The following is a 23,862-nucleotide window of genomic DNA, read 5'->3' on the forward strand; positions in this document are numbered from 1 at the left end:
GCTCTGATTCGTCATTTAAGAAGTGAAAATGATAAATTGAGCAGAGAGATGGAAGCCATGCGAGATGATTTTCAAAGGATCAATCAGGCTTTTAAATTTGCTGGTATGGGAAATGTACTAGATGAGTGGATAACAGGAGTCGCTAAACTGAGGAATGACGCTGAACAGTGGAGAAGGAATTGTAAGGTACACGAGGGTCGAGCCGAGAAGTTTTCTCATGATTTACATATTGCAGAAATAAGACGCAATATAGTTGTTGATAATTTGGGAAAATATCAAGCCGAAATTCAGACGTTGAACAGATCCATTGCTAATATGGAAATCTCATATCAGCGCCATAAGAGGGAGAATGACGCTGAGCTAGAAGCCGTTAGAGCCAAGAACAAGAAATTGATAAAGATTGTGGATGATTATAGTGATCTTATGCAAGAGCTTAATAACCACAATGACTTTCTTACAAGGAAGATTCAACAACAGTGTCTACAGCTCCGAGAATCAGCACTCAAGATAGAGAAAGGGACAAAGTCATGAAAGAAGTTATGACCCAAGCAAGCAATGTGGCTCAGAAATGGGTTGATTTAGCTGGCTTTGCAAGAGAATTAAGCAGATTGACAACTCAACCCCCGAGCATGAGTGGAAATTAAATTGGCTTTTGAAGGAGATAGAAAAGTTCGGAGTGAAAGTTGTCCGTTATATGTAAAGTTTGTTTGATGAACCGAAACCTTTGTGTTCAATGAAAGTTGTTTTAAGATGGTCACTCTGGAATGACACCTTTTGTATTTGCATCTGGCATTTGCATTACATGTATTATTTAAGCATTTTACATGCATTAATTATAAAACACATAAATAATTTATGGAAGGTTATGTGACAGTAATAACAAGATCATTCATTCATACTACTTCCTCATCATCATGAACAAGCAAATGGAAACAATGGAGCAATCTCATAAGGGATCACAAGATCAGTTGCAAGAGAAGTTAGTCGGGTCACAACAAGATACAGGGAATCAAGCATCGGGTTCTTTTCAAGGCGTATCGAATCAAATGATCCAGGTGCTGGTACCACAGGCTGCTAGTAAAGAGAAAATAGAGGATAAAGGAAATCAATCTCATCAGACTGGTACATCAAGAGTGATAATTTGCCCTGGAGCGTCTAACTCAGACCTAGGGACGAGCCTCATCAATTTTGAACAATTTGAAGATAAATTCAGGTGGTTGAATGATGCCATTGAAGATATGAAGACTGTTAATGCCCCTCACAAGGAGTTAGAAGCTAGAGAACTTAGTTTGGTCCCTGATTTGGTCATCCCACATGAATTTAGGGTGCCTAATTTTGAGAAATATGATGGCACTAGTTGTCCCATAATTCATCTAAAGATGTTTTGTAGAAAGATGGAAGGGTACCTAAATAATGACAATATGTTAATTCATTACTTCCATGATAGTCTTGCTGGGCCAGCTATAGTATGGTATAACCGTTTGAACAAAGAACAGATCAAGACATGGGTCAACCTAGCTGATGCTTTTCTGGGATAATATCAATATGTTAAAGGCTTAGCCCCACAACGTCATGACCTTCAAAGGATAAGAATGAAAGCTACTGAGAGCTTTAAAGAATATGCCCTAAGATGGAGAGGAGTGGCAGCACAAGTTCAACCTCCTTTGTTAGAAGAAGAAATATCATATATGTTTCACGATTCTTTTCCAGCTCCTTTCTTTGAGTTAATGTTGGGAAAGTCGACGAATAACTTCAAGAACAAACTGATGAGGTGAATGAATGTTACGTCAAGAGCTCTCAAAGCCGTAAAAGAAAATGGGTAGCGGGTTACTTGAGATTTCCAAAGAAAGTTCCAAGATCAAAAAATGCTTTGAAAGTGTTCCAAACTCCTATCTCAGATCTATATCCCCATTTGATTGAAGGTCAATACCTCACACCGAGGCCAGTGAAAGTGCAACCAGACCCTTCTGCTCATAGCTATGATCAAGATAGTGTCTGTGATTTCCACTTGGGGGCATTGGGACATTCTACGGGAACTGTAGGCCGTTGTTAAAGGAGATAGAGATGCTTGTGCAAATGGGACATTAACAGGAATTGGTGGAACAGTGGATGACGAGCTCGAGTGGGGCATCAAAGAGCAATATGTAACATCTTTTTGAGTTAAGTGCCACGACATTAGATGGGTAATGAGGCCTCCTAGATAGGAAGAGATCATTTCATTCATTATGAAGCTTTATTCCATTTGCAACATCATGTTTGAACTTGTTTTTCATCATTTCTCAGTTTATTTGGTAATGATGTTTAAATAAATTCATGTTACTTTAAGGATGGTGAGCATTGAATCAAATTTGCAACTTGATATTCTTTGAATATCAACTGAATTAAAAACTCTTTAAATGATTAGAGTTATAAATCTTTGACAAGATGACAAGGTTGAAACCTGATAAAACAAGGACCTTGACCTTATCTCCAGAAGATACAATCGAACATCATACCCTTTTATTGCAGGGACCGATATAGCCTTCTTCCATCATAAGGAGATGAACAATAGGTTTGGTATTCAGGTATGTATAGGAGCGAACAACATGGGTATCTTTTGTGTATGATGTTACAAAACCGACTAGATTACACTTCTGTTGATGACGTTCAATGATGATTATGATCCTTACATATGGAATAGTCGAGTAGGTGAATCTGGTTTAGGTCAGTTGCTTGGAAATTAAACTCTAACGATGAGATTTTCTAACTTTCAACAACACCTAGACTATAACAGGTTCTTCTTGACAAGCTTAAGAAATTGGACCCGTATACCCAAATTATAATATTATATGTATACAATAAAGCTTGAGTTGTCCCTCTAGAGCAATTGGTTAAACGCCCCGGCTTTATGGACATAATTTAGCTAGCCTAATAAAGGTGATGATATTACAATAAAGCTGAGCTATTCCGCTAAAGCAATTGGTTATAGAGGAAACTTGAAAGCCCTGGCTTTATGAATAGATTATATTCAAACCATGACCTTGATCGGGTACCTGGCAATTTGGTGTATGCTCCACTGTGATTGTCAAGTCAAAGACTTTGTGAGAACGAACCCTTCAGCTAGCCCGATAGAGGCAAATTACAATAAAGCTGATTTCAGCTAGCCGACAATGGCAAATTAAATCAAGTTTTTTCTAAATAAGGAGTTTCGATAAAGATTGACTAAGGGAGTTAAGGAAAACCTGTTATAGTTAACTTCACACGAGCACTCAGGAATTTCATTTTTAGATTGATATTTCTGCACTGCCTTTGTTAGAGGAGTTTACGAGGTTTGAACAAATGGAAGATTTCAGAGAACTGAAATAGAAGTGTTCTATAAAGTCTAGTAATTGATTATGCAAGTTGCGTCATTTTGTCCGTATCCGATTAAAATACCAAGCCAGAAGAAGGGGCATGTTGTGATGTTCACGAAGACCGAGAAAGAAATATAAGTTTTGTTGGCTGAAACCTTAAAAATAGGAAACCAACTAAAGCCAACCCATCAATTTTGACACTTGTCAAAGAGTTATAACTCTGAAAAATTAAATAGTTATTGATTCTTTTGATATTTTTGAACTCATGTTTATGATTTGATTTGATTGTGAGCCTGAATTAAGGGGCAATATTTTATAAAATTCTTTCATTCTTTGATCCCTATAATAAGAGAAAAGGGAAAAACATTTCAAACATGACAGTTTCAAGTGTGAAAGGTCCTTGAAGCTTGTGAGACTCATTATGCCTCTATTGGAGAAAAGGAATAAGCAATGCCAGAACATGAAGTATTCCACGATCTTGAAGTAGATGGTCCAAGAGAACAGAATGAATGAAGAATGAAACTTATAAAATTTCCTTGTGACGTTGTCAATTACCCATCAAGAAGAAGATGATCTCATTATCAGAAGGGGCACATATTACAACTTGTATAAAATGCAAGACATTTTGTTAGAAAAATTAGGCACTTAAGTGTTTATGACAATGTGAAGAGACGCCTTCAAACTACTTGACAACACTACTATGTAGTGACACGAGAATGAGAACATTCAAGTTATGATATGTTGGGCACAAGAGATCCAAGAGTACCCACATTGGGGCATGACCAGAAACCCATATCATGTTGGGATGACAAGATTCAGATCAAGCAGATATTGAGAATGAGCCTCACAACTTGAAGTGTTAGGGGCAGACCGTGAATTTGAGCAGAGCTTACCTTGTAAAGCAAATCAACTGAGCATTGATCAATGGCAGAGTCCTGGAAGAACAACTCTGAAAGTATAATTGAGCCAAGGACGGAAATGGGGCAACACAATCGTATTTCTTACTATAGCAAGATGTTGAGAGAGAAAACACTTTCTCCGAAATAAAGAAAGAAAACAAAGACGACAAGAAGAAGATCAGAGGGCTTGTCAAAGATGCAAGTTGGAAACCGTGAGTTGCTACACGAGCATATGAAGTAGACCCTTGAAAGAATGATCAAATAGAAGAAGATCAAGCTCACCACTCTGGAGCCAAGTGAAAATTGATTCAACATTTATGCATTCATGAGAACATCATATGCATAAAAGAAAATGCATTACACTGATACATTTAATTGCATTAGTGTTTCATGCATAAATACATGATTTTGACAGATCTTCCCGTGAAAAGAGAAGATTCATGATGTCAAAAGCCCGACAAGTTTGAAGGGAAAATTTCCAACCTCAAACGCAAGGAGTTACATTTAGAGAGGCATACCCTGAAGAATTGAGAGGTCTAATCCACAGAAGAAGTATTACTCTGAAGTGATGACCATCAGATATAGAAGAAAAACAAAGATTTTTGTGTATAAAGAAGGGAATCGATCGATTGGAAAGACTTGCACACATGAGATTGGAGCAAGTCAATCTTAAGCCTTTACCGAAGAGCAGTGAAGCAAACCATCCATAAGACCTTCGGGTAAGATGTTTTCAAAAGAATTTGAAAATAAAAAATGATGTTTTAAGAAGATGGAATTTTTGAAAACGAAGAATGCGATTTTCAAAATTTCACAATTTATAAGTCCTTCGGGCCATCAGTAAGTCTTTCGAGCATGATGCTTAAATCCTTCGGGTCATCTGTAAGCCTTTAGAGCAAGATGATGAGTCCTTCGGGCCATCTGTAAAACCTTCGGGTAGGATGTTTTCACATGAATTTGAAAATGAAAAAACGATGTTTTGAGAAGATGAAACTTTTGAAAACAAAGAATGCGATTTTCAAAATTTCACAATTTATAAGTCCTTCGGGCCATCAGTAAGTCTTTCGAGCATGATGATTAAATCCTTTGGGTAACTTGTAAGCCTTCACGGAAGAGTAGTGAAGCAAATTCATCAGTAAGTCTTTCGAGCATGATAATTAAATCCTTCGGGTGAGTAGTGAAGCAAACCCATCAGTAAGTCTTTCGAGCATGATAATTAAATCCTTCGGGTAATTTTTAAGCCTTCACGGAAGAGTAGTGAAGCAAATACGTCAGTAAGTGCCATCAGTAAGTCTTTTGAGCATGATGATTAAATCCTTCGGGTCATTTGTAAGTCTTTCGAGTGAGATGATAAGTCCTCCGGGCCATTTTAAGCCTTCTCGGAATAGTGTTGGAGCAAACCATTAGATCATCAGATGTGGGAGGAAAGCGAAGGTTCTCGAGTACAAAGAAATGAATCAATTGATTAAAAGGAAATGCACACGAGGAGTCATTAACCAATTCAAGGTCTTAGGAAGATAGAGGTTCAGATGGCAGCCGAGTCTAAGAAGATTCTCATATCTAGCTGTTGCGAGACAAGCTCCCGCAAGAGAAATGAATTATCAAATATTCTTTTAAATTTTAAATTTTTCGAGTATAATGTTTTTCAAATCTGTAAGCATACATTAATAGGTGAAAACGTTTGATTTTCAGGATTAACCTTCGAAGTTGAGCCTTCATGGAAGAATAGTGAAGCAGAATTACACCAGAAGATTGTTCGAGTTCTACTCCCTGAAGCAAGAGGGAGCGAACCCGTAGGCAGAAGATTGTTCGAGTTCTACTCCCTGAAGCAAGAGGGAGCGAACTCGTAAGCAGAAGATTGTTCGAGTTCTACTTCCTGAAGAAATAGGGAGCGAACTCGTTTTTAGAAGATTGTTCAAGTTCCTTAATCCCTGAACAAGAGGGAGCGGACACATCATTCGAAGATTTTTCAAATTTCATTTATCCCGAAGTAACAGTAGAGTGCTTTAATCTTTTGAAGTTCTCAAGACCGGACAAACTCAATCATCTTTTGATCTTTGCTCTATTCTCGTTACACGACAACGAGCAAAGAGGGGCAGCTGTAGATGCTCGTTTTTGTCCGGGGTTAGATCGCTAAACCCGACCCCAAATCCGTTAAAGGCCCAATTCAAGTCCAATGTTCCTCAGCAGAGCAAACCAGCCTACTTGAAGCCTGGAAAACAAAAATGGTTAGAAGGAGTTAACAAGGGTGAAAAGGCAGTTAACAAAGAGGAGCATGATTGGGGGAATTAAAAAAAAAACTGAAAATGGTCAGTTTAAAGGGGTTACATGCAAAAAATAAAAGAGGGGAGTTATCACCATCAAGAGGGGGGGCTACCAGGGATTAACCAAAAAAAAAAAAAAAGACAAGAGCACAGAACAGAGGGGCATTGCATTTTTGAGGGGATTCATTGTAACAAAAAAATAGTGTAATCGTTCTCATTTTTACACGGAATATACAAGGCTAGAATTTGAAATCTTAAGTTTTTTTTCCCAATGCTTCCATAAGCATGTTTCTTTCGTTTTTACATCCATTCAAAATGAAAAAATAAAAAACCTATTATCCCAATAGAAATCGTCAACGAAAATAAACAATCCCAAACAGTAATAGCAAAGCTCCGAATAAAAAGATAAGAATTTAAAAGGAGATTCAAACAGAAAAGAAGAATCCGGAGGAAACCTCACCTGTCTTTGCAGTAACAGCTTTCGTGCTTTCGTGGAAAGGAGGGAACGTCTTCAACAGTCAAAGGTAACGCTCTTATAATTCCTCGATTAGGAGTGTTTGGGTTTGTAGAATTTTTGTGGTCATTAGAGAGCGGTGAAGGTAGCCATGGCAGCTGTTCTGTCGAATAGAAGAGAAGTAGAGAGGAGAGAAAGAGGTAAACGGCACTGGGGGTTAAAGTTAGCAGAGGTGGGGGTTTAGTTATTAGGTTAGAGCTTAATTTAATATTTAGTTTTTTTTATGAAACGACATAGTTTAATTGGGGTACAGTGTATTTCATTTTTATGAGATTGAGTTTATTTTCTAGGTAGCCACGCATGTTTCCGATTTAGTTCATTTTAGTCCTCAAAATCCATGTTTCCTGAACTTTTAATTTTATCTTCATATTTTACGCGTGTTTTACTTTAGTCCCTGGTTGTAGTCTAATTAATTTTTGTGTTGTTTATATATTTGGTTTGCTATTTTGAATTATTTCCATTTTAATCCTATACATGTTTGGGGTTTATTCTGGTTACAGTATTTGAAGTTGGGTTAAATTGTATTTTAATCCATCAGTGTACTAGCATACATATTAGGCTGTTTTTATACGTGCATTAGTGTATACATATATATATATATATATATATATGTGCATTAGTATATTAGCATATATCTTGTGCATAATTTTTAATGTATAGTTACATGTATATACGTACTAGACCTTTTTTAAAACTTTATTTAATTATTTTATTATGGTAGTTCGTATATAATGCATTTTCTCCCTTTTTCAAATCTTTTTATTATTTTAATTAGTATAAAATTATGTAGATTTATTGCTAACTCATTTATAATTTCTGAGATATGTATAGGGATTTTTCAAACTAGCTGTAATATTTGTTCTTGCATATTTGCATGTTTATGTACGTTTGAGTATGCAATTGTCTCACTTCCAAGATTACATGACATTATTTTCTGCACAACTTGTATGATACCCTCACGTGCATAACTCGACCTATTATATAATCGGACTAAGGGTAATACCCTTTTAATTTAAAATTGTCTTGAGTGGCCTGTCTTAATTGATTAGAGGGCCGTTTTGACGATTTTAAATTAAAAGTGTATCCCGAAAATGAAATCAAAAAAATTGATTCGTCACCTAAAATTTGGGAACGAGAGAAAAAGAAATGTTCGCTTATTTAAATATATCGAGAAAAGGTTGTTATATCTTTAAGATCTGGTCTCGATATTTGTAAATAATCGAACATTCTTTATCTTTCTAAAATGACTTGGTAATTTTAATTTAATTTGTTTGAGTGTTTTTGAATGTTTTAAATTTACATTTTTATTTTATGGGATCAAAAATCAAAATAAATTCGAATTTGTAAAGTTCATTGCAAAGACGTTAATTAATCGACTAGGTATCGATTTAGGGCGTTGTGGGGGTGCTAATCCTTCCCCACACGTAACCGACTCCCGAACTCGAATTTTGGTAACGCAAACCTCAAGTTGTTGTTTTAATTAAAATTAATTTTTTATTTAAAATGACAAAACATTTTTGGGTGCCCAATCACACCCTAATCAAAGATTGGTGACGACTCTTCGAACCGTATTTTTCAATCGTAAAGGAAATTCAAAATTTTCGAAACAAGAGGTCTTTTAAATCACATTTGTTTTTAAATTAAAAAGAGATAATTAATAATTAATGTGGTTTTTTTTTAAATCTCACCTTTTTTCACTTTTAAGAAAAAATCGTTTCGACAGCGGCATTTATAAAATTCATAAATGTATGTACAATTAAAGCCTTTATAATTTTATAGAAAATAAGTATAAAGTTAAAACCACATGCACTTATGAATGCAGGCCTGCACTCAAACAACTAAAGTACGTACAGGATTCATAGAACTAGTAAAAAATAAATTACAATCTTGGTGACAGATGCCAGTGAATGATTCCTATGGAAGCTCTGCCACTTACTGAACACATGCATGTGCATAGAATATCATATTGTGCTACAACAACCATGGCAAAGTCAGTGATACCAAATAAAAACCATGATAAAGCCAGTATTATGGAAAAAGCAGAAAATTACCTTGCTACCTTTAGCCCCAGTTGTAGTCATTAGAGAAATACAGTTCTTTCCCATAGGTTTTACTAAACCTTCAGACAACAGATCAGTAAGAACACCTTGGCTTGAGTTCTTGTTAAGCACACTAATCATCTTTTTATCCAAGGCTGTGAGTGCAGCCTCTCCATCTCTACGTATCATTTTCTCAATTTTCAATTGCAATTCCATTGGAGCTGAAACATAGCACATTACATATTTGTTACAATATTAATAGAAACTAGCATGCATATGCAACTGCTGACATATGAAGAAGTCAAGAAAGATGAAAGGGATCAATCACACAAATTATAACTGTTGTTAAAAAGGCTGCAACTCCCTGAACGTGATTCACTATTATATGAAGAAAATTAAAGACAATGAACCATTATTCTATCAGAGAAACATAAAAGGACTGCACAAACTTTTATAACCTTCCATGCATTAGAAAGATTTCAGTCATAAATGAGAAAAAGAAAAAAAATCAAATGGTGCAAAGATTTTACCATTATTCTCCTTGTTTCACTTTCACTTTACCCATCTCATAAGGAAGCAGATTTCTCTCCTCTAAAATAATTGTTTCCAATTAATATCTGTTGATATTCATACTAATCTTTCCCTTTCCCCGCGTCACTTTCAATCAACGTTAACAACCAGCTCAAAGAGTAAACAAATTTTCCAGATACCCATCTAACTCTAGTACAGATGATTTAGTTGTTGTGATGCCTTTACTAGAAATCTCTAATCGTATCAAGATACTGGCTTGGACTCTACCTTACACACTAAAGTTTGTGCTCACATTAGTATCTTTGATCAACTCTTTCAAATTTATTGTTCATCTGGAAATGATCAAATTGCAAAATGTTCGTAGTCAGGAGCAAGTGCCTGGTTTGCTTTTGTATTCATGGAAAAGAACGTTTCTTGATCCTACTCTAGGTCTTTGTTCAGAGAACTTCTAAATTGTTTAGCTTGCATTGGTGTTTCACCAATGGATTATCTCTCTAATACTTTACCCACAATGGCATCACACGAATGATTTCAAATTTCAGAAAAGAAGAGGGAAGTTGAACAGGCACTTGCAGGCTTCAGAACATACAATACATTGTATACCATATATAGAAAATCTATTATATTAACAAAAAATTTAAGGAACCAGCAGAGTATTTCTTAAAGGTTCTTTAATGTAAATATATAAAAATTTACAACCAAAAAAAAATTATAATTCGAACATTCAGAATAACCCCTAAATAAGTCGAGCGAGATCTTTTTTCAATAATTCCTTGTTGTAAGCTACCATGTAGCACCAAAATGCTACACCAACTGACCCAAATATCATTTGCTTAAACCAACAAAAGAAGATATGATTAAACCAGGTGTCGAGATGGGGTTATGCTTGGAAGGCTTGTATCATCACTTTCGATTCTGTTGATGAATTTTCTTATGCTTGGGAGAACAAGAAGGAAGAGTTGTCCTTGTGTTTCGATTGGTTAGCTCCAGCAGTAAATGAGAATGGAGTTCCTTTGGCTTTGTGCCAAATAGAACTGTGTGGTTTGCCTTTACTGTGTTGGAATGAGGCTTTCTTGGAAAAGCTTACTGGGGATTGAGGAAGGTTCATTTGTTTTAAGGAAGAATCAAAGATGAGATATGACCTTTCGTCTGCGAAGGTTTTGTTAAGGGTGGAGAGTCCCTTCGATGTTCCAGAAATGGTTACTATAGGTTCTTATGGTAGATCTTTCAAAGTTAAGATTCTCATGGGGTCTGTGTTGATCCAGCCGAAGGAACTGGGGAGGAAGATGGAAGAGAAATTTTCAAACAAGGTGAACAGTGATTATGTCCTATCCGAGTCAGAGGAGGAGTGTGTTCCAGAAAGAGCAGTTGAAGGAGAAGATTTTGCAGAGATTTCTTCGCATAAAGTTATTTCTTGGCTGAATAATGGCCATAATAGTGGTATGAATGGAGTTACTGAGGGTCAGGATATTTTCAAGAAAGTCAAATGCAGAAAAGTCCAATGGTAGGCTGTCAGTATCTGTGGAAGATAGGTCTTTCCAAGTGGGAGGTCACGTGGGGCTAGGTCTGAGAGAAAGTATTTCTCCCGTTGAAAAAACCCAATCTGATGTTAATGAGGCTTCCTTAAACTCTACAATGAAAATCTGTCCTTCTGGGCCTGCATATAATGTAAAAAGGATTGGAGATAAACTCATTTTTCAACCCAATAACAGTTCAGTCAATCCTTTGGTCCCTGTAGAAGTTGATAATCCTAGGCAAGTGATTATAATTTCAGGGGGGGAGAAGGAATTGGTACAAGTTGAGCAGGGCGTCGAATTGATTGTAGAGCAGGCTATCGAACAGCGGAGTATACTTGAGGATATTGTGCTAAATTCTCATAGACAGATGGACTTTCATAGGAATAGTGTATCTGGTGACCATGAGGTGGATGACAGATTCTTAGATAAGGAGAGCAGTTTGGATTCTACAAAAAAATTCTGGTCAGGGCTTTCCTCGGTCAAAAAATTTAATGAACAGGAGAAGGTTCAAAATTATTCCCTGTCATTCGGGTAGCGTATGTTCGGAGGGTGATGTGGAAGTAAGATTTCATGATAGAATATATAAGAGGGTGACTACTAGCATGGACAGGGAGTCAGTGGAACACGCTAGGGAGGTGTCTCAGCCATCTCAAGACTTTGTTCAAGCCAGGCAGGAAGCGGAATATACTAGGGAAGTTTATGACATGCTGGGAATTTCTTTTAAAGGGGGGAATCAAATTGTAGAGGAAGAGATTTTCAAGATGGAGATGTTGGGGACTGGAAAGGCCTCCTGATTGTACCTTGTGGATTGAATATGGTGTTGAATGTTATTAAACCAAATGTCAAAACTGAAAATGATTACATGGAATATTAGGGGGCTTGGGAAGTCTGAAAAAATCAGGGCAGTGTCGAGGTTGGTTCTTAGAGAAAAGCCGGATATTTTATTACTTCAGGAATCAAAACTGAATGTTTGTCGAAGTGGATTAACAAGAAAGCCTGATCAGAGGTAATTGTTTTTTTCCAGCTGATGGTTCGGCAGGAGGTCTAATATGTTTATGGAATGAGAACTACTTTGAGGTTAGTGCACAGATTAACAGTAGTAGATTTATGGTATTATCAGGGAAGTTCAAGATGAGCAATTTTGAATGTGTCATTATCAATGTGTATGGTCCATCAGTAGAGGCTGATAAAGAGGAATTTTTTAGGGATTTTTTGTGTGCTGTTCAAAACATCAACTTGCCGGTCTGCTTGAGGGGACTTTAATGCTTATCTAGACCCTGAGGAGAAATGTGGGTTTACTCAGAATTGGCACTCTATGGATCTGCTTAGGTCTTTTTATTCAGTCATCAAATCTGATGGATCTACCGCTAGTAGGGGGCGATTTACATGGTGCAATAATAGAGAGGCACCTACATGGGTAAGGCTGGATAGATTTTTGATTAGTGGCTCATTTTGAAATCAGTTCCCAAATGTGATCCAAAAAATGCTTCCTAAATCCCTTTCGGATCACAATCCAGTTTTGTTGGTAGAAGAATGCAATAATTGGGGTCCTAAGCCGTTTCGGTTCTATAATTACATGCTTGAGGAAGATGGGTTTGCTAGGGTGGTGGAATCTTCATTATCAAATCTAAGGAAGGGTATTGGTGGTAGGGGTCTGTTTTCACTGCTTAGAGGAAGTAAGCAGGCTATTAGGAATTGGCCAAGGAATAATCACAGGGGATTTTCCGATGATATTTCTGAATTAGAAGCCAGAATTAATGGTATGGAATTGAAGCTACAGGAAGAGGGGACTTCTTTTCAAGAATGGGACTTGCTGGTTGTTTCGAGGAAAGAGCTGTGGAATTTGCATAGGAAGGAGGAGAGCATTTGGTTACAGAGGTCAAGAGTGAAATGGAGTATTAAGGGGGATAGAAACACAGTTTTTTCACATGTGTGCTTTAAATAGGAATAGGTTTAACACTATTTCTTCATTGAAGGTAGCTGAGGATGTTGTTTCAGACCCGGATTAGTTGAGAGGCTTTGTTTTTGATTATTTCAAGGACAATTTTAACTCGGTAACAACCCTAGAGGTGGACAAAATCGATTTGAATTTTGCTAAATTGACAGATGATCAAAAGAAGCTTCTTGAAGTTAGATTCTCAGAACAGGAAGTGTGGGAGGCAGTTTTCCACTCGGATAGTGCCAAAGCACCGAGGCCAGACGGTTTCACCATGGGTTTTTTTAAGAAATTTTAGCCATCTCTGAAGCCATATATTATGAAATTTGTCGAAGACTTTTATAATGGAAGGAACTGGGAGCATGGAGTCAATCATTCATTCCTAACGTTGATTCCAAAGATCAAAAATCCTAAAGGTATAGAAGATTACAGACCGATAAGCTTAGTTGGCAGTCTGTATAAATAATTTCCAAAGTCCTAGCTAGATGGCTTGCGGCTATTATTAATGTTCTGGTTAGTCCGTCTCAGTTCGCCTTCATTCCCGAAAGGCAACTACAGGACTATGCCTTTTTGGCTAATGAAGTTATTGATGATTGGAGGAAAAAAGAGAGGAAATGTGTTGTTTTCAAGGTGGACTTTCGAAGGGCTTATGATTCGGTGGAATGGCCGATCTTGTTGAGACTTCTGAGAATTATGGGTTTTGGAGATAGGTGGATTTCTTGGATTGATTTGTGCATCTCCTCTGCTTCAATTTTTGTTCTTGTCAATGGTTCTCCGACTAATGAATTCAAGATGGGGAAAGGGTTGAGACAAGGCTGCAGTTTGTCTCCTATGATGTTCAATATTGTTGGGGAATTACTGAATCTAATGTTGATTAAGGTTGCTGATTGTGCTCTGTTTGAAGGGTGTTGGTAGGGCGGAAAATAAGTTTCATTTGACGCATCTACAATTCGCAGATGACTTAATACTTTTCTGTAGGGACTCTTCTGCCCAAATTATGAATATTAGGAGAGTGTTGAGGGTCTTTGGTTTAATGTCAGGCCTCCAACTTAATTTATCTAAGAGCAAGTTATTTGGAGTTAATATGGATAAGGAGGTTATAAAGGAATGGGCTACGATCGCAGGTTGTGGTGTGGGGGCTCTTCCTATGACATACCTTGGTTTACCGATAGGTACTTATAGAAATTCGGATCTGTTGTGGGAACCAGTTCTGCAGAAGTTCAATAGCAAATTAGAGGGCTGGAAAGCAAAATCATTATCGATGGTAGGGAGATTAGTGTTAGTGAAGTCTGTTTTGTCGTCCTTGCCAATTTTCTTCCTCTCTATTTTCAAAATCCCTCTAAAGATTAACCAAAAGCTGAATTCTCTGATGGCTAAATTCCTTTGGGGGGACGATCCCTTGAAGAAGCGGATTCATTGGGTGAATTGGAAAATTGTGTGTCAACCGTACGAGGGTGGTTTGGGTGTCCTGGATTTGTCGATGGCGAATAGAGTGCTTTTGGGGAAGCGGGTTTGGAAGTTTGCAAATGATAAACATTCTCAGTGGAAGAAGATGATCTGCTGCAAGCACAATATTAGTAATTTGTCTCTTTCAATTAATAAGGCTGCTAACCCGCAAGATTCATGGATATGGAGAGGAATTATGAATAATTATGAGAAAAAAGACGATATTGGGAATTGTTTGAGGTCTAATTCCAAGATCCAAGTGGGGAATGGTAGATCAATCGAATTCTGGAATGACATTTGGGCTAATAATTTCACCTTAAAAGAACAATTTCCTAGGATTTATGCTTTATCGATTAACAAAACGGGGAAAGTTGTGGACTTTGACTGCTATGATAATAATTGTTGGAGTTGGAATATTTGTCTGAGGAGGAATTTATGCGATTGGGAATTGGATCAATGGATATCTCTAATGACTTTGATTGATAATATTGTTTTGACTGATGCTGTTGATGATTTTCTAACTTGGTCAGGGAGTGGAGATGGTTTGTTCTCAGTTAAGGCTTGTAGATCAGCTCTTATTCGTAGCTCTGGAGGAAATTTTCAGTGGAAGAAATAGGTTTGGTCTAGATTGGCTCCCCCAAAAGTTGAAACATTTTTATAGCAATTATCTCACCAAAAATTAGCTGTTAGAGTGGAATTGAAGAAAAGAGGTGTTCCTTTGGAAGAGTTATTATGTCCTTTATGCCAAAAGGAGGAAGAAACAATTCACCATTTATTTATGTTTTGTCCTGTTGCTTGGGAGTTATGGAATTTGTTCATCAATTTATGGGAGGTTAATATTGTTCTGCCCAAAGATCCCCCGTCTCTATTTAGTTCTTGGTCTGTTTTGAAGGCTTCTTCTTCTATTTGGAATTTCATCCCGACTGTTGTTATATGGTCGATTTGGAAGGCTAGGAACTTAGTGGCGTTTGAAAAATGGAATTTTGAGAGCTCTACATTGTTCTTCACTTGCAGATTCAGGTTGGCCAAATGATTCCTAGCTAAATTTCCTAAAGCTAACATCCAGGTAGATTTATTAATAGGAGATCCAAGGCTTGCAAATGGTTTAGCAGTCAATTTTCACAAGAAGAAGAAGGATTTGTGCTGGTATCCACCTCCACCTGATTTTTATAAATTCAATGTAGACGGGGCTATTAGAAGTGATGGTTTGCAGGGTGGAATTGGAGGTCTGTTGAGAGATTCGAATGGCTCTACCGTGATCTATTTCTCTAAGCCTGTCGGACCTGGTCCTCCTCTGTTTGTTGAGTTGAAAGCCATTAAAGAAGGAATTGATCTATTTCTACATTCGGATTGGGCGTTGAAGGGAAGACTTATTCTCGAAAGTGATTGTAAAACTGCAGTGGATTAGATTTTCAGGCCTTCTGAGGCTCCTTCAGTCTTCAGTTCTTTGGTTCGGGAAATTGGGGATGTAATTTCTGGTAGAGATATTATGGTTAGGCTGATTCCTAGGGCTTGTAATTGGGAGGCAGACAAGTTAGCTAAGGAGGGGATATGTTAAATGTCCTTAGTGTTAGTGGTTATGTTTGGTATTTTATTTCGGTTGATGTTGTAAATTATAGTTGTATGTAATTCTGGTTTATTAATATATTGAGGTACTCTTTTCCTCCTTCCGCTAGTTGTCTCTTCTCAAGAGGCAACTATGAGGGAGGTTTTTAATGAGACCTCCTATTCCTATCAAAAAAAATATTATAAACACATGAAAGCAATATTCAGTAAAGTTAACCTCGAATGAAAGCAAAATTTGAACTTTTATATAAATAGGACAAACTAGACATTAACCTACAACAAAAACGGGATACATTAAGAAGCATTCAAAATCTAAACATACCTATATCAGTATCCACCTTGACACCACATAACTCATAATGTGCCTCTGTTACTTTCTTTTCACATTCTTCAAGTTGCTTTTTCCTTTCAATGTCTTTATCATTCATTATCAAAAGGTCATCTACTCCACATGTGAAACCATGCATCTGCATCATCCATGTTATATCAAGCAAGTTTGAACAACAAATTCCATATGCTGCAATATTAAGCATTGAATTGTAGGGTGCATTTCGATGAGGAATTTTAAATTTTTGGAGATATTTAAATTTATTGATGATTTTCACAATGGGGTCAGTCATGCATTTATAACTTTGATCCCCAAGATCATAAATCCTGAAGGTATCGAAGACTATAGACTGATAAGCCTAGTTGGCAGCCTGTATAAAATAATTTCCAAAGTCCTATCCAGCAGGCTTATTTTAGTTATTAAAGATATAATAAGTCCTTCATAGTTCGCCTTTATTCCTGGAAGGCAGTTGCTTGACTATGCTTTTTTAGCCAATGAAGCTATTGATTTTTGGAGAAAAAAGGGGAGGAAAGGTGTTGTTTTCAAGGTTGATTTTCAAATAGCATATGATTCGGTAGAATGGTCGATTCTGTTGAGATTATTGAAAATTATGGGATTTGGAGATAGATGGATTTCATGGATTGATTTTTGCATTTCATCTACCTCTATCTCTGTTCTAGTGAATGGTTCTCCAACTAAGGAATTTAAGATGGGCAAAGGGTTGAGACAAGGATGCAATTTGTCTCCTCTCCTGTTTAATATAGTTGGGGAACTACTGAATTTAATGTTGACTAAGGCTGTCGATTGTGGTCTGTTTGAAGGGTTCAATGTTGGTTGGGATGATAATATGTTCCATTTGACTCACTTGCAGTTCGCAGATGATTTAATATTATTCTACAGGGATTCTCCTACTCAGATTCTTAATATTAGGAGAGTCTTGATGGTTTTCAGTTTAATGTCAGGGCTCCATCTTAATTTATCCAAGAGTGAGTTGTTTGGTGTTAATTTGGATGAGGATATTCTAAAGGAATGGGCTTATGTTGCAGGCTGTGGTGTAGGGCTTTTCCTATGACATACCTTGGTTTATCGATTGGTACAAACAAAAATTCAGAACTGTTGTGGGAACCAGTAATTCAGAAGTTCAACATCAAATCAGCTGGCTGGAAAGCGTCATCATTATCAATGGCAGGGAGATTGGTGTTGATGAAGTTAGTATTGTCATCCTTGCCGATTTTTTTCCTCTATTTTCAAAATTCCGTCAAAGATAAATCATAAGTTGAATTCTTTGATGGCTAAATTCCTTTGAGGGGTTGGTCCTATGAAGAAACGGATTCATCGGGTAAATTGGAAAACGGTGTGTCAACTTTACGAGGATGGTGGCTTGGGAGTCCTGGATTTGACTATGGTTAATAGAGTGTTACTTGGGAAATGGGTTTGGAAGTTTGCAAATGAGAAAGACTCTCAGTGGAAGAAGATGATCTGTTGCAAGCATAATATCAGTAATATATCTCTATCAATTAATAAGGCTGCTAATCCTCATGATTCTTGGATATGGAGAGGAATTTTGAACAATTACGAGAAAAAGGATGATATAGGGGAGTGTTTGAGGTCTAACTCGAAGATCCAAGTGGGGAATGATGGATCAATTGCATTCTGGAATGACGTTTGGGTTAATAATTCTACTTTAAAAGAACAATTCCCTAGGATTTATGCTTTATCGACTAATAAATGGGGAAGAGTTGCGGATTTTGGTTGTTATGAAAACAGTTGTTGGGTTTGGAATATTCGATTAAGGAGGAATTTATGCGACTGAGAATTGGATCAATGGATTTCTCTAATGGCATGATTGATAATATTGTCTTGATTGATTCAGTTGATGATTTCCTGACATGGTTAGGGAATGGAGATGGTTTTAAGACCTGTAGATCAACACTTACTCGTAGTTCTGGAGGGAATTTTCAGTGGAATAAATGGGTACGGTCTGGATTGGCTCCTCCAAGAATTGAAACATTTCTATGGCAATTATCTCACCAAAAACTAGCTGTTAGAGTGGAGCTGAAGAAAAGAGGTGTTCCCCTGGAAGATTTATTCTGTCCTTTATGTCATGAGGAAGAAACAATTCAACATCTCTTTATATTATGTCCTGTTGCTTGGGGGCTATGGAATAGGTTCATCAGGTTATGAGAGTTATCTACAGTTTTGCCCAAAATCCCCTGTCTTTACTTTGCTCTTGGTCTTTTATAAGGGCTTCTTCTTCTATCTAGAATTTTATCCCGGGAGTTGTTCTGTGGTCGTTATGGAAGGCTAGGAATTTAGTGGTGTTCGAAAACTGGAATTTTGACAGTTCTACACTACTATTCATTTGCAGATTTAGGCTAGCCAAATGGTTTTTAGCTAAATTTCCTAAGGCTAATATCTAGGTTGATTTATTAATAGGGGATTCACTGCTTACAGACAGGATTGCAGTTAAATCTCCTAAAAAGAAGAAGGATCAGTGTTGGTTTCCACCTCCACCTGAATTTTATAAATTCAATGTGGATGGGACGGTTAGAGGTGATGGTTTGCAGGGTGAAATTGGAGGATTGTTGAAAGATTCGAATGGCTCTACCTTGATCACATTTTCTAATGCTGTGGGACCAGGTCCTCCTTTGTTTGCTGAGTTGAAAGCTATTAAAGAAGGCATTGATTTATTTCTTTCTTCTGAATGGGTGTTGAAGGGAAGACTTATTTTAGAGAGTGATTGTAAAATAACAGTGGATTGGATTTTGAGGCCTTTTGCTGCCCCTTCGTTTTTCAGTTCTTTGGTTGGGGATTTAGTTTCTGCTAAGGACAAAATGGTTAAGCTGCTTCCTAGGACTTGTAATTGGGAGGCAAACAAGTTAGCTAAGGAGGGGATTGGTTAAATGTCTTTAGTGTTATAGTGGTTATGTTATGTCTTTTATTTCGGGTGATTATTTTGTAAACTATAATCTTATGTAAGTTTGGTTTATTAATATATTGAGGTACTATTTTCCTCCTTCCGCTAGTTGCCTCATCACAAGAGGCAACTATGAGGGAGGTTTTTAATGAGGCCTCCTATTCCTATAAAAAAAATGCTCGAATTTATAATTATTTTGTTTGGCCAAATAATTGTCTTAGTAAACTAGGCTATTAGAATATTTATGTTTAAAAAATAATTATAAAAGAAAAGTAATGATATTAACAATAAATAATATAAAAGATATGCAATATGTATATCATTAAATTTGCAAAAATATACAAATAATTTTAATAATATAAAACATAAAAATATTTGTTAGAATTAAATAAAATAGTATTTTGAAGTTTTTTTTTTAATTCTATAGTGGGACCAGATGCATTAAATAAAATAAAATTAGGGGGAAGTTTAAAAAATCACCACTTTATAGGATTTGGGATACCAAAATCCACTCTTAAATTCATTGTAACTTTTGAAATTCACCATTAACTTTACCCAACCAATAAAAATCATTGTGGGGGTATTAAATATCTTGATGAAATAAATATCCTGCTTGAAATCCTTCATCCAAACACACTCATAGAGATTAAAGCAAGCTTACCTGCAAGAAAACTGTAAAGAGACGACTGAATACTGACAACAGAAAGCCTGCAGTGTTTGAGCCATATAGCTCCTGAACTGTATGAACTAGACCAAAATCAGCAAACTGAACCTTATCAATCACACCACGAACCAAGTGATTTTTGAAAATCAATATCTTTTCTTCATCAGGTTCTTTTTTTGACATTTTTCCAGCATCTTTGCTTGCTCCACCATTGTTTGGTTTATCATTTGATCTGTTCTTAAAAAAATCATGTGGGGTTTTCCCAGCTTTTTCCACTGTAAATGGTGGGCGACCACTGGTAATATGATTTAGCACAGCAGTTATGACCTAGAAAAATAGATAAATATAGTCAAAAGAAAAGAGGAAAAGGTAAAGAGAGAGAAATCTTTTCTAAAAAAACCAATCAGTAATATGTAGCCAAATGTAAGATTTTCTTGATACCAAAAAAGAGCATGGATTAAAACGTAAGGGAACATATACCAAGGGTAATATATTTATACATATTAACTCATTTCTCAACTTTAACTCAAGAAAATGCAGCTATATATCCCTAATTTACATCCGCCAACTTCCAGCAATATTTTGCCACAATTTTAGTTCCATGCACAGAAAAATAAACATGGGTGTGTTACAGATAAAAAGCTTCCTAGCCTGTTTACCAACCTGTTTCCCTGTCCACAAAGGTTTTGGTTTCAATATTGCAGGTAGAATGTCCATCATCCCTTCTTCAGAACTTGATATTAATACTTTCTGACCGGGTTTCGCAGAGTGGGAAATTTGGGTTAAACCAGAAACACCACAGCTATACAAAATCTGATTAAACTCATCACGGCTTAAGAAAGTATCCCTCTTCGTGAGAAGAACAGCACTTACAATATGATCCTAAATTTTAAAAAATAAATAAATAAATAAATAAATAAGAACATAAAGAGAGGTAACAACTACATATCAAGAAGTGGAGCAAAAAAAGTCATCATCAAGCAAAATCACTATATGCATCCAAAACCTGAATTAAGGCTCTAAGTGGTTCGCCATTCGAGGGCCTGACATACTGGTTATTTGCATTATCGAGGTTATATGCTTCAGCACGAGAAATTTCATCTTGTGGGAAATGTACATTAATTTCATCACCATCAAAATCAGCGTTGTACGTACTGAAATCAGAAGAAAAAATGATTCATTAGTCTTACTAGAAAAACATTAACTACTAACAAATTACATGAATGTAATGTACATGTAGATGTACTCCATGTTAAGGAGTGCCGGAGCGTGGCGTAGCACCTTTGTGCCAAACAAAAAAGACACCTCAAACACATTTGAGTGAGCCACATAGGTCATGCATACTGGGTGCGAGTCCACACACCCCTCGTGTACATAGAGTACTGCATGTGTGTGCTATCATCTCTTATAGTATTTACTTAAACATGCGTGTATCATTCATAATTCATACAATACCAACCTGCAATTTGCATAATGCATACGAATTGTCTTCTCCCCCTTCAACACACGAACTACATGTGCCATTATACTCGGCTTGTGAAGCGTAGGCTGCAAGAAAAAAGTTTGAATCAAACACAACCTCAAGGAACAACAATGCAAAAAAATATGTATATAATTAGACGTGATTCATGCTATGTAGAAAACCTCGAAGAAAAGTGCAATCCTTCATTCAATAAAATGCAAATACTTTGCAATTTTAGAGAACATTGATATATCTTTTTCTTGAGCAAATTACACTAAAACATAAAACCACAAAAGAGATAAATAAGATGTTTAACAAGATAGAATACAACTAGTATGCTATGAAATAATTAAATACCACAATCAATTGGCTCATGAAGATCTACATTACCTTACACAACATAAAAGGTCTCATTTCATTTCTTTACAGAGTACAACACTCAAATACAACAGCACCACTGTCCCAAAACATGCATCAATGTGTGCACCTACTGCCAGTAAATTATGAGTAATAGACAGTATTGACCAAAAATAAAAAGACAGTGACCACAAACAAGTCTACAAAACAAGAAATGTGGAATGGGATTAAGAACCTTCGAAGCAAAATAAATATTTTAAAAGCTAATATCTAAATGCTTGCCAGAAATTTTATGTTATCCTATAACCAGATGCACATTAGGAGTGAGATAACAAAATGAAGAATAGGAACAGAAAGTGCTTGGACAAAATAAGATGGACTACATGAGAGGCCAAACAGCCTATTCTCTTGTAGTAAACCAGATAAAGTTGTATTTAGTCTACTGCACCAAAACTTTCCCACAACAGGTGAAAGTCTTTATTTAAAACGGGAATTACTGTAATTGATTCTGATGAAGACTTGGACTTGGCGTCAATGGTGTTAAGGAATTATTTTAGTCCTTATGGTCAGATCTTGAGGATTTTCATCCCTCGTTTTTTAGAAAAACCAAATTATAAATCTTCTACTTTTGCTTTCGTCCAATATGCTCGTGAGGAAAGTAGAAATAAGGCAATCCGATTCATGAATGGGAAGTGGCTTGATGGAAGAAGAGTCTCAGTAGGGATCGCTAAGTATCAAAAGGTTAAGAGAAGGGAAGCTGTGGAGGGGAAGAGAATGTTGGAGATCAGGTCTGGGATTAAGGATGCATCAGGATCGGGGAGGAAAGCTGTGTCGTTGAGAAGCTTGAGTGATGACAGATCGTATAAGGATGTGGTGAACTCTGATTATGATTTGAGAAGAAAAACAGTATCAGGGGCAAACTTGTCGGGTAACAAGCAGAATGTACCAACTGTGAGAAATGTTTGGGACATGCATATTCCATAAGATAATTCGGAATGGGTTAAACGTTCATTATCAGGGATAATGAAGTCTTCTTTTGAACATGACTCGGTGAAGGACGCTCTGGAGTTAGAAGGCATGGAAGTTCAGGTTGTTAGATGGGGTTATGCATGGAATGCATGCATAATTACTTTCAACTCGGTGGAGGAGGCCTCATAGGTATGGATGAATAAAAAGGAAAAGTTGTTCTTATGCTTTGATTGGTTAGCCCCAGTTTTGAACAAGGATGGAGTTCCTTCGGCACTTTGCCAGATTGAGTTATTTGGATTGCCTTTACTGTGTTGGAATGAGGCATTCTTAAGAAAGCTTACAAGGAAGTGGGGTCAGTTTCTATGTTTTAACAAAGATTCAGAGAGCAGATCGGACCTCTCGACGACGAAATTTTTGCTCAGGGTGGAAAGTCCTTATGATGTTCCTGATAAAGTGACGATTGGTTCGTATGATAGATCGTTCAATGTTACGATCACACTGGGATCCGTTTTGATTAAACCAGAGGAAGAAGCGGGGAGGAAGAATATGGAGAAATTTTCAAAAAAAAGGAACAGTGCTAATGTCGTGTCTGAGGAGGGATCTGGCAGACATCCTACTCTGGCTGAAGACAGGGATGAGTCCGCAGAGGATGCTAGGCTTAAAGTCATTTCTTGGCTGAATTGTGGGCAAAACAGTGGAATGAATGGAGTCAGTGGGGGACATGTCCATTCGAGTAAGTCAACAGTAGATAATTCTGATTGTGGGATGTCAGGTTTCTTGGAAAAGAAGACAAGTCAGAATGACAATCACGTGGGCTTGGGATTGAGAGATACAATTGATCCGGTAGACTCAGTGCAATCTGAGGAAAATGAGGCTGCATTATTTCGAATTAAGAAACGGGTTCCCAGTGGGCCTTCCTTTAATTTTAAATAGGTTGGGGACAAGTTTGTTTTACAGCTCAATGTCAGTTCTGCAATTCACTTGAGTGTTGCTGATGAGGGGAGTATAGGGGGGTGAAAGTCAATTTTCAGGGGGAGAGGGAAGTGACTCCATGTGAACAGGGAGATGTAATAAGAAAACATAACTATATTGGTTCAAAAAGCCTGGAGGGGGACCACATTATT

General features: G+C 36.9%; 1 protein-coding gene across 1 annotated transcript in view; it reads right to left on the reverse strand.

Moving 5' to 3' along the window:
* The window catches only part of LOC120200374 (DNA-directed RNA polymerase I subunit 1-like), a 54,397-nt gene that overhangs the window by 13,946 nt on the left and 16,589 nt on the right, over positions 1 to 23,862 (reverse strand). The window contains 6 exon segments of the mRNA XM_039201247.1: positions 9,058 to 9,266; positions 16,364 to 16,508; positions 19,948 to 20,277; positions 20,614 to 20,832; positions 20,957 to 21,104; positions 21,410 to 21,498. Of these exon segments, the coding sequence (XP_039057178.1) occupies positions 9,058 to 9,266; positions 16,364 to 16,508; positions 19,948 to 20,277; positions 20,614 to 20,832; positions 20,957 to 21,104; positions 21,410 to 21,498 (1,140 nt within the window).

This window comes from Hibiscus syriacus, unplaced genomic scaffold, assembly GCF_006381635.1.
Source record: "Hibiscus syriacus cultivar Baekdansim isolate YM2019G1 unplaced genomic scaffold, ASM638163v2 tig00005939_pilon, whole genome shotgun sequence".
NCBI classification, from domain to species: Eukaryota; Viridiplantae; Streptophyta; class Magnoliopsida; order Malvales; family Malvaceae; genus Hibiscus; species Hibiscus syriacus.